Source organism: Bubalus bubalis, chromosome 1, assembly GCF_019923935.1.
Source record: "Bubalus bubalis isolate 160015118507 breed Murrah chromosome 1, NDDB_SH_1, whole genome shotgun sequence".
NCBI classification, from domain to species: Eukaryota; Metazoa; Chordata; class Mammalia; order Artiodactyla; family Bovidae; genus Bubalus; species Bubalus bubalis.
The window spans coordinates 127,320,387-127,336,903 of NC_059157.1; the positions used below are offsets into that span (position 1 = coordinate 127,320,387).

General features: G+C 39.9%; 1 protein-coding gene across 1 annotated transcript in view; it reads left to right on the forward strand.

Annotated features, from left to right (window-relative positions):
- EHHADH (enoyl-CoA hydratase and 3-hydroxyacyl CoA dehydrogenase) overlaps positions 1–15,909 on the forward strand; it is a 53,126-nt gene extending 37,217 nt beyond the window's left edge. The window contains exons 6-7 of the mRNA XM_006071074.4: positions 3,304–3,645; positions 12,965–15,909. Of these exons, the coding sequence (XP_006071136.1) occupies positions 3,304–3,645; positions 12,965–14,226 (1,604 nt within the window). The 3' untranslated portion in view covers positions 14,227–15,909. The remainder of the gene's footprint in view (positions 1–3,303; positions 3,646–12,964) is intronic.
- The last annotated feature ends 608 nt before the right edge of the window (positions 15,910–16,517 follow it).

Consider the following 16,517-nt stretch of genomic DNA (forward strand, 5'->3'; position numbering starts at 1 on the left):
ATACCTCAAAAGCAACTTTTTATTTTATTTTATTTTTACATTTTACATAATTGTATTAGTTTTGCCAAATATAAAAATGAATCCGCCACAGGTATACATGTGTTCCCCATCCTGAACCCTCCTCCCTCCTCCCTCCCCATACCATCCCTCTGGGTCGTCCCAGTGCACCAGCCCCAAGCATCCAGTATCGTGCATCGAACCTGGACTGGCAACTCGTTTCATACATGATATTTTACAAAAGCAACTATTGAATTTTTTTTTTTATTTGACTGTACCAGGTCTTTGTTGTGGCATGTGGGATCTTTCAGTTGTGGCATGTGGGATCTAGTTCCCTGACCAGGGATCAAACCTGGGCCCCCTCTAAGCACGGAGTCTTAGCCATTGGACGACCAGGGAAGTCCCAAAATCACCTATTGAATTTTTAAAAAATACTCATGTCCAGGCCCCACCCTTAAAGAATCTTAACTGAGTTCACAGCGGAGCATGGTCATCTTTAAAAGTCCTAAAATAACTCTGAAGTGCACTATGATGTTGAGAATCAGCCCTTGTGATGGTGGGCTGGTGGCCGCGTCACAAGGACAGAGATCCAGCTCTAAGATACCCATCTAAGCCCTGTCCCCACAAAGACTGTACTAGCCACCTGTTGTCAGGTGCCACAAAACTAACAGCTCTGACCTCTTTCCTCATCCACTCGATACTCTCCCCCTACTTCCCTCTCCCCACTATCTGTTCTCATCTCTTATGGGCCACTAGGAAATTAAATCAGCTGTAGGCCCTGGAAAGGTCTTCTTCTTTCTCTGCTGAGCTTGAAAAAAAGTAAGAGTGTTGGTCACTCAGTCCTGTCCTATTCTTTGCAACTCCATGGACTATAACCTGCCAGCCTCCTCTGTCCATGGAATTCTCCAGGTAAGAGTACTGGAGTGGGTAGGCTTTCCCTTTGCCAGGGATCTTCCTGACCCAGGAATCATACCTGGGTCTCCTGCATTGCAGGCAGATTTTTTACTGTCTGAACCACCAGGGGAGCCCATAAACTTAAGATTGGCTAACTCACAGGATAACTGAACAATTGTGGCTCAGATGATTAATAATCTGTCTGCAGTGCAGGGAACCCGGATTCCGTCCCTGGGTTGGGAAGATCCCTTGGAGAAGGGAGTGGCAACCCCATTCCAGTATTCTTGCCTGGACAATCCCATGGACAGAGGAGCCTGGTGGACCATAGTCCATGGGCTACAAAGGATTGGACATGACTGAGTGACTAACACACACACACATATGCTCTTTGGTGAAATACACACTCAAGTTTTCACCCATTTTTAAAACTGAGTTCTTTGCCTTATTATTATTGAGTCATAAGAGATCTTTATATACTCTGGATACTTCATTAGATATTTGATATGCAAGTTGTATTCATTGTCTGTTGCTTGATATAACAAGCTCAGCAAGCTCAACAGTTTAAACAATACAAATGTATTATCTTATCTATCTACAGGTCTGAAGTCTGGTAGGGGTCTCACTGGACTGAACCCAGCTGTCAACAGTTGCACTTCTTTCTGAAAGTTCTTGGGGAGGATCTGTTTACTGCTCACTTGAGTTGTGGGCAGAATTCAGTACTTGTGTTGTAGGACCAAGGTCTCCATGTTTTTGCTGGTTATAAACTGATGGCCATTCCTAGCCTAGAGGAATGGCTCTTGGTCCCCTTCCTCCATCTTCAAAGCCACATTGTCATCAACAGAACTTTCTGTGTGGCATCTCTCTGACTCTTCCTCTCTCACTACAACTGAGAGAGGCTCTCCTCTTTTAAGGGTTCATAAAATTAGATTGGGCCTACCTGGATAATACAGGGTAAACATCACATCTCATAACCTTAATTATATCTGTAGAGTCTCTTTGCCATGTAAGATAATATATTCTTAGGTTCTGGGGATTAGGAAGTAGATGTTTGGGGAGGGTGTTATTTCGCCTACCATGCAAGTATTTTCTCCTAGTTTATCATTTCATTTTCTTAATGATGTTCTTTGACGTACAAAAGTCTTTAATTTTGATGAAGTCTAACTTAATGAATTTTTTTCTTTTGTGAGTTGTGCTAAGAATACTTTGCCTAACCAAATGTTATAAAGATTTTTCTTATTTTTTTAAGAAAGTCTTATAGTTTTAACTCTTCAATTTAGATTTATGGCCCATATTTGAGTTAATTTTTATATATGGTGCTAGGTAAGGACCTGTTTACTTGTTTTATGTGGATATTCAGTTGTCCTCAGCTTTGTTTGCTTAAAAAAAACTCTCCTTTCTCTCATTAAATTGTTTTGGCACCCATGTTGGAAATCACTTGGTGATGATTATAAGGGTTTATTTCTTAACTCAGTTTTTTCCACTGATTTGTATGTCTATCTTTGTGCCAATATTATACTGTCTCCTTTTCTAGGTATTTTAAAGTTTTTGTTACTGTTAAGAATGGAGTTAAAATGATTTTGAACCTAAAATATTATTAACTCAGAACTATTTTCCTTAAGCTCACTGGCAGATTAATATAACTGATCTATCGTAATGTTATCTTGGCCTTGAAATAAAAGGAAGATGTAACTTTTATGCCTCAATTAGGTAACTTGAAATTGCTTTGAATCTATTAAATTCTGTCTTATGGGACTAAGTTGCAAAGATGTCAGAGATTTTGTTATTAGTGTTACATTAAATATCTTGACAACAGAGTCAGTTGTAGTGAGGTGGATGAACCTAGAGCCTATTATAAGGAGTGAAGTAAGTCAGAGAGAAAAACAAATATCATATGTTAATGCATATATCTGGAATCTAGAAAAATGGTACTGATGAACCTATTTTCAAGGAGGGCATAGAGACATAGACATAGTGAATGGACTTGTGGACACAACAGCGGAAGAAATGGGTGGGATGAATTGAGAAAGTAGCATTGACGTGCGTACACGATCGTGTGTGAAATAGCTAGCGGGAAGCTGCTATATGACATAGGGAGCCCAGCCTGGCACTCTGTGATGGCTGAGGGGAATAGGGGCCAGGAGAGAAGTTTAGAGGGGAGGGGAGGGAGGCCTAAGAGGGATATATATATATTTATATATATGTATGTATAATTATGACAGATTCTCGATATTGTATGATAGAAACCAACACAACATTGTAAAGCAATTTTCCTCCAATTAAAAAGATTTTTAAAAAGAAACACATTAATTAATCATTGAATGGAAAAAATATCTTAAATAGTATTTATTATTATATATGCACAATCCTTTGATATAGGTAACAGTTTCAAATTTTCTTTCTTATTTCTTTTAGATCAATCTCCAGAATCCCGTAGAATCTGCAACATGCCAGTCCCGAGCTTGCCCAACATGGATGCCATTTTCAGTGAAGCCCTTCTGCAGGTGCGGAAGCGGTACCCTGGGTGGCTGTCTCCGGAGGCCTGTGTCCGAGCAGTCCAGGCTGCTGTCCAATATCCATATGACATGGGCAGCAAGAAGGAAAAGGAGCTTGGCCTGTACCTTAATACCTCAGGGCAGGCCAAGGCCCTGCAATATGTTTTCTTTGCTGAGAGGATGGCAAATAAGTGGTCCACTCCCTCTGGAGCTTCCTGGAAAACAGCGTTGGGACGGCCCATCTCCTCTGTTGGCGTTCTCGGTAAGAACATGAGCAATGTCACTCCCCAAATCTGCATTTGTCAAGTGCTACCATTTGCTTTGGGCCACCACGCCCCGGGTTCTTTGCTGAACATATCACTTTTTTAGTCAAGTTAATTTTTACCCCAGCCCATGAACTATCTTTGCATGTGAGGCTTAGAAACACTAGGGCTTCTCAACAGTGAACTACTTAAACCCAAGTCTTCTAATGCTACATCTGTGTGATTCCAGACTCTGGGCATTTTAAAACTCATTTCTGCCTCTTACATGTCTCTCATCCCTGGGTTTCCCAGCAAGATTATGATGAGTACCACATTTCAAGGTACTGTCACTCCTATAGCTAGGGATTGGGAATGAAGGCTGTGTCTTTCTGGTCCTTGCATCCATTCACTTCTCCTGATTCAAAGCCACTATCCCCAGATTCATCTGAACCTGAAACGTGGGCTTCCTTACTTTTTCCCCTTGAAAATTTCTCAAACAAAATGTCTTCTTTCCTCAGAAGCTAGCTCTCCGAATGGCTTCTTTGGGCCACTATCCTACACGTCACTTAGTCTTGGCCCAAGAATGGTCTTGGGTGGATTCCAAATCCCCTGAAATAGTAAGTGGAGTGTTGTATGTATTAGCCTGTATACAGTCTTCTGGGAGAGAAGGTCCAAAGTTTACTAAAAGCACCAACTTTCTTAATCTTCACCAAGCTCTCTAGCACCAGTGCAGTGTGGAATGAAAGAGCCTTCTCTACATCTTAGTCTGTAGCTGTCTCAGTGAAATTTGGAATAAAGTAGTATGTCTTCAATACAAACATACCGTGCTCCTTGTAGCACTGACTGTTCACTTGTGATTTTTTAAGGAGATTGAGAAATAGTATGGTAAAGAACTGAGTGTACCTTTTTATATTCCTTCAGCAACACCAATATTTGTTTCTAGTTATGTACTTACCTGTTTCTTCTTTCCTGTTTTCCTTCAAGCCAAGAATAATTAATGCAGAATAATAGTAAAAACTTAAGTTTATCAGTATCGTGTTTGTCCACCATCATTTGAGAATTTCCCTGTTTCCTTATCGTGAGCTTTTTAAAAAGACTTCATGCTTGTGTCTGGCATGGAATGTTTATAAGTTCGAGTTTTTTTTAAGTATACACCACATTGTTCTGAAAAATATTTGCAAAAGCTTTTGAACTACGTAGAAGACAATGTGGATAAAGATAAAGTGAGAGAGCTGGTCATTTCCCCCTTCATCATATTTATCCGCTTCCTGCTCTGCCCGCCTTGGTCTTGGTGACGCAGCCTCCCTCTGTACCCCATGTCCTCTGGAATGCGCCCGCAGCCTCATCTGGTTCACCAGTGGCTCTCGCTCTGTCTCCTGCCTGAAACCTGACTTACCCCGGGCACTTGCTTCTCCTGCAGCCCTCTCAAGAATGCTATTGCTTCTTCCCACACTCCCTGGACTGGACTGTCACTTCCCACTTCCCCTCTCAGACCGTGACCCCTTTCTGGACACTCTTCCTCTGTTTTGCTGCCATCTCCCTGCCTGCTCTATCCCTCCTCATTTTAGTACCTGGCTCATGGTTATCCACTTTGGCCCAAATCCTACTGCTGTCCTTGTTGTCCTCATCCCCTATGTGGAGAATCCATCCAGCTTCTGGGTTCCTTCGCCTCCTCAGATCCAGTGACATTCGCCTCACTTCACTTCCGTGACCCACACTTCGGGCTTCACCCTGAGCATTTCTCCACCACTGAAATGTGAACTCGTACTTTTTCACTACAACCTTGTGTTTCTGCACATCCCTTTCTCAGTTATTCCAACTGCATCCGTTACTTGATAAGCTCTTTTAATCTTTACTTTCTTCTCTATTCAGTTTTCATTTCCAATCGTCACTTCAGCTACTCTCTTGCCAACATCCTCAAAAGCTGTGACTCGTTGTCCTTTCATTGGGCCCCCTGGAAAACCCCAGCCCTGATGAGCCCAGGTTTGCACTTCAATGAGCCTGTGCTCTCAGATGGGGTTGGCACCACTGCAAGTCCACTTTCTTTCACCTCGCCTGGGCTCTCAGGGCTGTCAGAAGGGGAGAAGACTGCTGTTGACTAGACACTGAAGAACCAGCAGTCAAAGCATCCCTTATCCTTTATTTACTTCTCTGAGTAGGAGGGGTTCTTGATGAGATTTAATTCCAGGGTAGTTAAAAGCGGTGACTTGGTCCAGGAACAGGACTCCTGGTCCCTGTCTGTGTGTGTTTAGTGAGGAAAATTTAGGAAACTAAATTCAATATACATACAGTATTGACCTATGAAAACATAATTACCAACAGTGAAAATCTTGGTCTTTCAGCCCTACTTTCTTGAGAACTTTGAGACCACAAGGTTGTGAGAAGTTAGTGAAGAACTTTTTGAAGGAAACAGTTACTGGTTTCATGTATATTTTTAGTGATTAAGTGAAAAAAATATCAGTTTATAGAACTGAAGATCTAAAATAATAGCTGATACTTCTTTTTTTCCCCCCAACAAGACATTGTTTATTAGTCAGAAGAGCAGCAAGGATAATTCTGCTTTAGATTAAAAGCTGCATTTCAAGGGCCCAAGTTCAGGCTTCCCTGGTGGTTCAGTGGTAAAGAATCCACTTGCCAATGCAGGGAATGTAGGTTAGATCCCTGGTCTGGGAAGATCCCATGTGCCATGGAGCAGCTAAGCCCCTGCACCACAACTACTGAGCCTGTGCTCTAGATTCTAGGAACTGCAACTATTGAGCCCATGCTCTAGAGCCTGTGCTCCTCAGCAAGGGAAGCCGCCACAGTGAGAGCCTGTGCACCACAACTAGAGAATAGCCCTCACTCACTGCAACTAGAGAAAAGCCCACACAAAGCAATGAAAACCCAGCATAGCCATAAATAAATATATATATATATATATATAGCATCCCTTGCTATATATATATATATATATATATATAGCATATTATATATATACATATATATATATACATATACATATATATATATATATATATAAAAGGTCCAAGTTCTGTTTCCAGGTTCTCTAATAGGAGTGATGAGGCTAGTACCTATAGCCTTCTACTTTGTAGAAGTAGCAACTTCTACAGAGAGCTGTTACATGCTTTGTCTGATTTGATCTTCACCAAAACTCATGAGATCAGAGCTTCCAGCAATCACATTCCCAATTTGAAGAATTTGGAAACTAGGACTCTGAGTGTAGTGACTCCAAGTCACATGCTGAAGGCGTGGGTAGGACTATAACTCAACCGACTGCTCTTAAAAATCCTTCCCATCCTTCTATTTCTACTTGAGAAACCATATATTCTGTATGTTAAGGATGCAGACTCTTCACATGACCTGGGTTGAGATCCCAGCACACCTACTTGCTAGGTATCAGACCTCAGGGAAGTTACTTACATCTTCAGTTTGCTCATTTGTAAAGTGGGTTAAATGATAGGACTTAACTCATAGGGTTGTGGTGAGAATTAAGAGTTAATACATGCAAAATGCTTTAACGCATTTCTAATGTGTTCCTTATGAACACTCAATAAGCTTTATTTTTTTTTAAGCTTTACTATTAATAGTATAAGGTAATTTAACATGGAAGCTTTCGTGCTTACAAGGAAGTAAGTAAAATTATAGCTAAGACACTTCTAGAAAGCATTAGTCTGGCCCACTCTGTGGTTAGGACTATGAGTTGTTTGGGGCCCCGAAGGTCCTTCAGCAGCCCTGCTCTGCGAGGTGAGTGCAAGGAGCTGTGCTCCGCACTCACAGGTGGCTTTCCTTCTCTGCTGTGTTCAGTTCCATCATCTGTATCACGTTGTACTTTACAAAGCACTTTCACATAAACTTCTCACGAGTCCTTATTGTTCCTGTGAGATTGTACTCTCTGCTGCTGCTGCTGCTAAGTCGCTGCAATTGTGTCCGACTCTGTGTGACCCCATAGACGGCAGCCCACCAGGATTGGTAGGAATTTTATATGAAGTTTGGGACTGAAAGCCAGGGGCCCAGGGTTTTGAACCCCCAACTCTACCTCCTGTTTACTCAGGCTAAAGTTTAGGATACAAGCTACTTCAGCAGTGAGAGCTATCCAGCCTTATTGTTACTGAGTGAAACACAGATGTTTAGTAAATTTGCAAAACTGTTTTAAATAATTCAATATATGTATTAAATAATTTAATATGATTTAAAAAGTAAATATATTCCAGAGGAACTAAATCAATAATTTCTAATGATTGATAACATAATATATTCAAAACCAATCCTCACAAGGGATTAAGAGGTATAAATTATTATCTATGTAATAAATAAGTTACAAGGATATACTGTACAGCACAGAGAATATGACCAACATTTTATAATAACTTTAAATGGAATATAATCTATAAAAATCTGAAACACTATGTTATATACCTAACACTAATATAATATTGTAAATCAGCTATATTCAATTTTTTAAAAAAGACCTAAAGCTAGTCAATGTGAAGTGCAGAAGAGTAATATGTACATAGCTTTCACTGAACTGTTTCATCCACAGCAGGTTGGTCAGGTAACAGATAAGCTGCTGCTGTAACAGATAGCAGTCTCAACAGCTTAACACGATAAAGATGTATTTCCTCCTCACTCTCAAGATAATTCTAAAACAAGGTTCTTTCCAACTAGTGGCTCTACCATTCTCCCGGACAAGGGTCAGCAAACTTTTTCTGTAAAATGCTAAACAGTAAATGTTTTAGGCTTTGGGGGCCTTACGTTCTCTACTGCAACTACTCAACTCTGCTGTTGAGGACGAGTATAGCCACAGACCATATAAAAACAAATCACTGTGATTGATTCCAGTAGCACTCTATTTATGGACACTGGAATTTGAATTTGATACCATTTTCAGGTGTCACAAAACATTCTTACTCTTTAATTTTTGACTATTTAAAATGTAAAACCATTCTTAGCTCACAGGCAGTACAAAAGCAGGCAGTGGGCTGGATGTGACCTGCAGGCCAACACCTGCTCTAGGGTCTCCTCCAAGTCCTCAGAGTTGATCTTTGCATCCTCTGTACCCAGGTGGTGATGAAGGATCTTTTAGGAGATTTTAGGGGCCAGTTGTGGGATATAAGAGGTCTAGAAAGTACAGCCTCCTGTATGCCCAAGAAGAAAATGAAATGGTGTGGGGAAGAAATGGCAACATATTTGCCATCAAATAATTTTTCTATATTTTCCATTCTTCTTGCCTTTCTTTAAAATATTTCTCACTTTCCTTTTCCCTTCCCCAGCCAGGTGGTTCATCATTTCATACTGTTTCAGTATGACCTTTCTTTAAATATTTCTTCAAATATTTCTTCTTTATCTTGAAGCTCTTCTTGACTCATCTAACCAAAACTAATATCTTTCCTTTGAAGCACCAAAGAACTTCTCTCATCACTTACCTTACCTTACATGGTGAATATTTGTGAACTTTTCTTCTTCCCATCACTAGGTTATAAGATCCTTGAGGGTTGTGTTAGTGTTAGTCGCTCAGTTGTGTCCAACTCTTTGCAATCCCATGGACTGCAGGCCATCAGGCTCCTCTGTCCATGGAATTCTCTAGGCAAGAATACTGGAATGGGTGACCATATCCCTCTCCAAGGGATCTTCCCAACCCAGGGATTGAACCCTGGTATCCTGCATTGCAGGCAGATTCTTTAACATCTGAACCATCACGGAAGCCCTGAGGGTTGGTACTACACCGATTTTTAATTACAGTTTTCTTGAGATGAAACTCATATGTGATGAAATTGACCCATTTAAAGAGTACAATTCAACATAAAATGGTGCAGCTTCTATGAAAAACAGTATGGCAGTTCCTTCAAAAATTAAAAATAAAATTATCATACAATCCAACAATTCCACTTCTGGGCATATCCAAAAGAACTGAAGGCAAGAACTCAAACAGATATTTTTCCACTCATGTACATAGCAGAATTATTCCCAATAGTGGCATAATGGCAACCCAAATGTCCATTGGCAGATGAATGGATAAACAAAATGTGCTACATATATATATTCAAAGGGATAATATTCAGCCTTAAAAGGTGGGGAATTCTGACACATACTACATGAATAAACCTGAGGCTCCTCTGCTAAGTGAAATGAGCTAGTCACAAAAGGACAAATACTATTTGATTCCACTTATATGAGGTATCTAGAGTACTCACAATTATAGAGTGTAGAATGATGATTGCCAGGGAGAGAAATGGGGAGTTCTGGTTTAATGAGCACAGTTTCAGTTACAGGATGGGAAGAGTTCTAGAGATAGATGGTGCGAGATGGTGCTGGTTACACAGCTCTGTGAATGTGCTTAATGCCACTGAACCGTACACATAAAAATGGTTATGATGTTAAGTTTTATGGTATATGTATCTTATCATAAAATGTTTTTCAAATACATAGTAACAATGTCACCAAAAAAGGAGCACACTTAAGTTGTTTTTAGATATTTGTAAAGTTGTCCAACCATTGCCACAATTTTATTTTACTTTTTTAGACTTAAAAAACTTTTTTTTTTAGTTTTTTGGCTGTGCCCCATGGCCTGTGGGATCTTAGTTCCCCAACCAGGGATTGAACCCATGCCCCTTGCATCAGAAGTGTGCAGTCTTAACCACTGGATTGCCATGGAAGTATGCCACAAACAATTTTAGAACCTTTTCATCACCCTAAAAAGAAAACCTGTACCCATTAGCAGTCATTCTTCATTGCCCTTCCTCCCAGCTCCTGGCAACTACTAATCAATTTTCTGTCTCTATTGATTTCCCTATCGTGAACATTTCATACAAATGGAATCATATAACATGTAACTTTTTGTGTCCAACTTTAACTTAGCATAATGTTTTTTAAGGCCCATCCACACTATCGGATATATCATTTACTTTTACAGCTGAGTGATTTTTCCAAAGGAGAGATATATTGTCCATGCATGCTCAGTCGTATCCAATTTTTTTGGACCCTATGGACTGTAGCCCTCCAGGCTCCTCTGTCCATGGGATTCTCCAGGCAAGAATACTGCGGTGGGTTGTCATGCCCTTCTTCATGGGCATCTTCCTGACCTAGGGGTCCAACCTGTGTCTCCTGCCTTTGCAGGTGGATTCTTTACCACTGAAACCACCTGAGTAGCCCCAGAAAGAGATACTGTTGCTGCTGCTGCTGCTAAGTCGCTTCAGTTGTGTCCGACTCTGTGCGACCCCATAGACAGCAGCCCACCAGGCTCCTCTGTCCCTGGGATTCTCCAGGCAAGAACACTGGAGTGGGTTGCCATTTCCTTCTCCAATGCATGAAAGTGAAAAGTGAAAGTGAAGTCGCTCAATCGTGTCTGACTCTTAGCGACCCCATGGACTGCAGCCTACCAGGCTCCTCCATCCATGGGATTTTCCAGGCAAGAGTACTGGAGTGGGGTGCCATTGCCTTCTCCGGAAAGAGATCCTACCTTTTGTTTATTCGTGTTGATGGACATTTGGCTTGCTTCTTCTTTTTAATTTAATGTTACTTATTTGGCTGCGCCTGGTCTTAGTTGCAGCACTCAGGATCTTCTAACTTTGTTGAGGTATGTGAGGATGTGAACTCTTAATTGCAGCATGTGGGACCTGAGAAGGGTTCAAACCCAGGCCCCCTGCACTGGGAACATGGAGTCTTAGTCACTGGACCACCAGGGGAGTCCCTGGCTTATTTCTTTTTTCTGGCTATTTTGAATAATGCTACTATGAACATTTGTCTATAAGTTTTGTGTGGACGTATGTCTCCATTTCTCTTGAATTATGTATATAACCACCTACTTACCTACTTATATGGTAACTCCATGTTAAACATTTTGAGGAACCTCCAACTTGTCTTCTACAGCAACAGCACCATTTTACAATTTGCCATCAGTGAATCAGTAAATCAATTTCTCCATATTCTCACCAGAACTTGTTATTATCTGTCTTTTTAATTATGGCTATCCTAGTGGGTATGAAGTGGTAGTTCACTGGGATTTTTATCTATATTTCCAAAATGACTGGTGGTGTTAGGCATCTCTTTATATGCTTATTGGCCATTTGTATATCTTCTTTGGAGAAATGTTTATTAGATCCTTTGCCTAATTTTAAATTCAGTTGTCTTTTTACTGTTGAGTTCAAGTTCTTTATATATTCTGATACAAGCACCTTGTCTGATATATGATTTGAAAACATTTTTTTCCCATCCTGTGGGGTTTTTTTCACTTTCTTTTTTTGTGTCCTTTGAAACACAGAAGTTTTTAATTTTAACGATGTCCAATTTATCCGTTTTTTTTTCCTTTTATTGCTTGTGTTATTGATGTCATTTCTAAGAAATCATTGCCTAATCCAAGATCATGAAGATTTCCTCATAAGAGTTTTATACTTTTAGCTCTTACTTTGGTATTTGATCATTTTAAGTTAATTTTTATGTATGGTGTGAAGTAGAAGTTCAACATCATTCTTTTATGTGTGAATATCCAGTTGTCCCAGCACCGTTTGTTGAAAAAGTCTATTCTTTCCCCTTTGGATTATATTCACACCCTTGTTAAAAATTGATTTTCCATACGTGTGTGAATTTATTTCCAGACCCAGTTCTATCTCATTGATCTATGTGTCTGTCCTTTATGCCACTATCACACTGTCTTGAATACTGTAGATTTGTCAAAAGTTTTGAAATTGGGAAGAATGAATCTTAAAACTTTGTTCTTTCTTTTTCTATACTGCTTTGGCTATTCTGTATTTCTTGTATTTCTATATGACTTTTAGAATCAACTTGTTCATTTCTGCACAATACCAGTTGGACTTCTGATAGTTATTGCACTGAATCTGCAGATTTACTTGGGTAGTATTGCCATCTTAACAATATTGTCTTCTGATCCACGAACATGGATCTTTCAATTTATTTAGGTTTTCTTTCACTTCTTTCAGTAATGTTCTTTGGTTTCTCATGTGCAAGTCTTAAAGTTCTTCCTCAAATTTATTCTGAAGTATTTTATTCTTTTTAATGCTATTAAAAATGGAATTGTTTTCTTAATTTCATACTTAGATTGTTTATTATAGAAATACAATTGATTTTTATATATTGATCTTGCACCCTACAATCTTGCTGAACTTGTTTACTATTTCGAATAGTGCCTGTGTGAATCCTTTTTATTGTTTTACCCGCTGGAGCACTTAATACAGTTCCTAACACTAACTAGTATTCAATCCACCTGTAGTCCTTGAGCTGCTATCTCTGAATGCATATTTCCACAGAAACCTTCCATTCACTGAATAATTTCCCATTTTCCAATACCATTGACTCATTCTTCTTCTCTTTCACTCTTATCTGCAGGCTTAGGAACAATGGGCCGAGGCATTGTCATTTCTTTTGCAAAGGCCCAGATCCCCGTGATTGCCGTAGAATCAGACAAGAAGCAGCTAGAGACTGCAAGCAAGATGATAACCTCCATCTTGGAAAAGGAAGCATCCAAAATGCAGCAGAGTGGGCGCCCTTGGTCAGGACCAAAACCCAGGTTAACTACATCTATGAAAGAGCTCAGTGGTGTAGATTTAGTCATTGAAGCAGTGTATGAGGACATGAACCTGAAGAAGCGTGTCTTTGCTGAACTATCAGCTGTATGCAAGCCAGAAGCACTCTTATGCACCAACACTTCCGCCCTGGACATTGATGAGATTGCTTCTTCCAGTGACCGTCCTCACTTGGTCATTGGCACCCACTTCTTCTCACCAGCTCACGTCATGAAGTTGTTAGAGGTTATTCCCAGCCAATTCTCTTCCCCCACCACCATTGCTACGGTTATGAATTTATCAAAAAAGATTAAGAAGATTGGAGTAGTTGTAGGCAATTGTTTTGGATTTGTTGGGAATCGAATGCTGAGGTCTTATTATGATCAGACATACTTCTTATTAGAAGAAGGCAGTAAACCAGAGGAGATAGATGAGGTGCTGGAAGAGTTTGGTTTCAAAATGGGACCTTTTAGAGTGTCTGATCTTGCTGGGTTGGATATAGGTTGGAAATCCCGCAAAGGGCAAGGTCTTACTGGACCTACATTGCCTCCAGGAAGTTCTGCCCGGAAGCGAGGCGGCCGGAGATATTGCCCAATTCCTGATATGCTGTGTGAGTCAGGACGGTTTGGTCAGAAGACAGGTAAGGGTTGGTACCTTTATGATAAGCCCCTGGGGAGGATCCACAAACCTGATCCCTGGCTTTCCCAATTTCTGGCACAGTACAGGGAAATATATCACATCGAACCACGTATCATTAGCCGGGATGAGATCCTCGAACGCTGCCTATATTCACTCATCAATGAGGCATTTCGCATCTTGGGAGAAGGGATGGCGGCTATCCCAGAGCACATTGATGTTATCTATTTACATGGGTATGGATGGCCAAGGCACAGGGGTGGGCCCATGTTCTATGCTTCCACAGTTGGGTTGCCCACAGTGCTAGAGAAGTTGCAGAAATACCACAGGCAGAATCCTGATATTCCCCAACTGGAGCCTTGTGACTATCTTAAAAAACTGGCTTCCCAGGGAAACCTTCCTCTGGAAGAGTGGCAAAGCTTGTCAGGACTCCCCAGCAGTAAACTGTGATTCAGCCTTTCAGGTTTTGCCTTACCTGCTGGCATCAAGTAATACTCACTGAAATTCATAGAAACTAATCCAAAGAGATCCAAAGTAAGATTGCTCTGAAATACAAAATGAAAGGAATAATCAGTTGGCTAAAACCCCTCTTTGGATCTTCTGTCTGATGATTCTAATGGGTCAAATCTTCAGGAATGTGCTTCTTATGCCAGGGATCTGTCTGTATCAGATAAATGATTTCAGTTGCCGTGAATAAACTTGTGTTAACATTGTAATAGCTAAGGAGAGAGGCTCAGGAATAAGTTGAAGTTCCCAGTTCCTTGATCATGTGAGAAATATGTCATCTATTATTATTTGATAAATGCATAAATTCATGTTGAGTCTTTCATCCTCACACACGTGGCAGTGATAGGAAATCTTATGGACCCTTTATTCAACAGATCCTCATTGTTCATCCCTAAGCATCTTGCACAACACTTAACAGGCCTAAAACCTGGAGGGGCAAGGAAGCCTGTGATTAAGGCTTCAGTTCAGAGTCTCAGAGGTAGAGTGGAGATGGTTGGCAGGGTAGGGTCCGCAGTAGGGGTCTCTATGTGTGAGCTTGGAAAGCTGCCCAGGGGGAGGCCAGGGGCAAAGTTTCAATGGCAGAAGGGTGTTGAAATTTAGGCAAAACACAGTTGGGAGTTAGTGAGGAAACCACATACTTCAGACCAGAATGGGGAGTCAAAGGAGCTTAGAAAGTCACACTCAATATTAGCATTTCTGTCCAAGGCCCTTGTATACAGTTGTCCTTGCTGCTTGCAAGAGGCTCAGTAATGTCTGATGATGATTTCCTCAAGACCACTAGATGTCTTTATTTAGCCTTCTATTCAAGCAGCAGTAATGGAGTGTAAACTCTGGGAGATTGTGAAGGACAGGGAAGCTTGGAGTGCTGCAGTCCTTGAGGTCGCAGAATAGGACACAGCTGAGTAACTGAACAACAACAAATTGTTAACTTAGGGTAAGGTGAGAATCTCAGGGATCTAACCTCCTCTAATTCTGTGATAAAGTAATAATACCAGTTTCCTGGTCATGGGAAGCCTTTGTGACGTTGAGTATGAAATGGTTGAATCCTGACAAGTCTAAAATTATTGAAAAACAAATTTTGTGTAATTTTGCTATAAGAATTCTTCTCTTTTTACTTTTTGCCTTGTTTGGTTAAAAGTTGAGGGACTAGTCAACACAATAACTTGTACACAAATGTTTAGAGCAGAACTATTCATAACAGCCCCAAATTGGAAACAATCCAAGTGTCCATCAACTGATGAATGCATAAATAAAATGTAAACTGGCCATACAGTAGGATATTATTTAGTCATAAAAAGAAGAGAAGTGCTAATACATGCTACAGCATGATGAATCTTGAAAATATTATGCTAAGTGAAAAAATAGGCAAATCTATTGAGATAGAAAGCAGATTACAGCTTGCCAAAGGCTGAATGATTGGGGATAGGGAACAGGGTGTGGCTGCTGATGGGTACAGAATTTCTTTCTGGGCTAATGAAAATGTTTTGAAATTATTGTTTTGATGGTTGCATAACTCTGTAAATCTACTTAAAACCATTGAGTTGTATACCCTAAATGTGTGAACTGTATGGCATGTGAATTATATCTTAATCAAGTTAATAAACAAGTAAGCAACTTGTTTACTTACTTAGGAAGTCTTGTGGACCCTTCTTCATTCAACAGACACTCTGTGCACCCGTGAACATCTTGCACAGCACTTGGCAGATCAAGAATCTGGAGGGGCATTAATCCAGCAATCCCTTGTCATATAAGGAAACAAATAGGCTTAGGTTATTGTCCTTCAGGGTGATGTGAATGAATTGGTTTTTACAATATTTTCGCCAATGAACCCAAACAAAATTACCAAAAGTTCTAACAGAGAAATCTTGAATGAATATAGTGCAAGTTTTCATTGTAAAAAGTAAACCAAAAACAAATAAAAAAAACTTTTAGAATGTGCTTTGAATTTCAATTTAGAATAATTTTTGAGATATATATTGTTGGAGTTTATATAATTAAAGAGATAAATAGAAAAAATTCCTGAAAATAGTAACTCTGCAAAGTAACTTAGTTTCAAATTAATGTAAATTTGTTTCAAATTAATAAACACATAACTTTTTCTTCTTTAGACCTTGCATAGATTTCAATGTTGAGCTCTTTTTTCTTTTTTGTGAGTTCTTAAAACTTATTTTTCTCCTACATTCTCCTCTAGATCGGGGTTTTGATACTACAGTGTCTATAAATAGATTTTTATG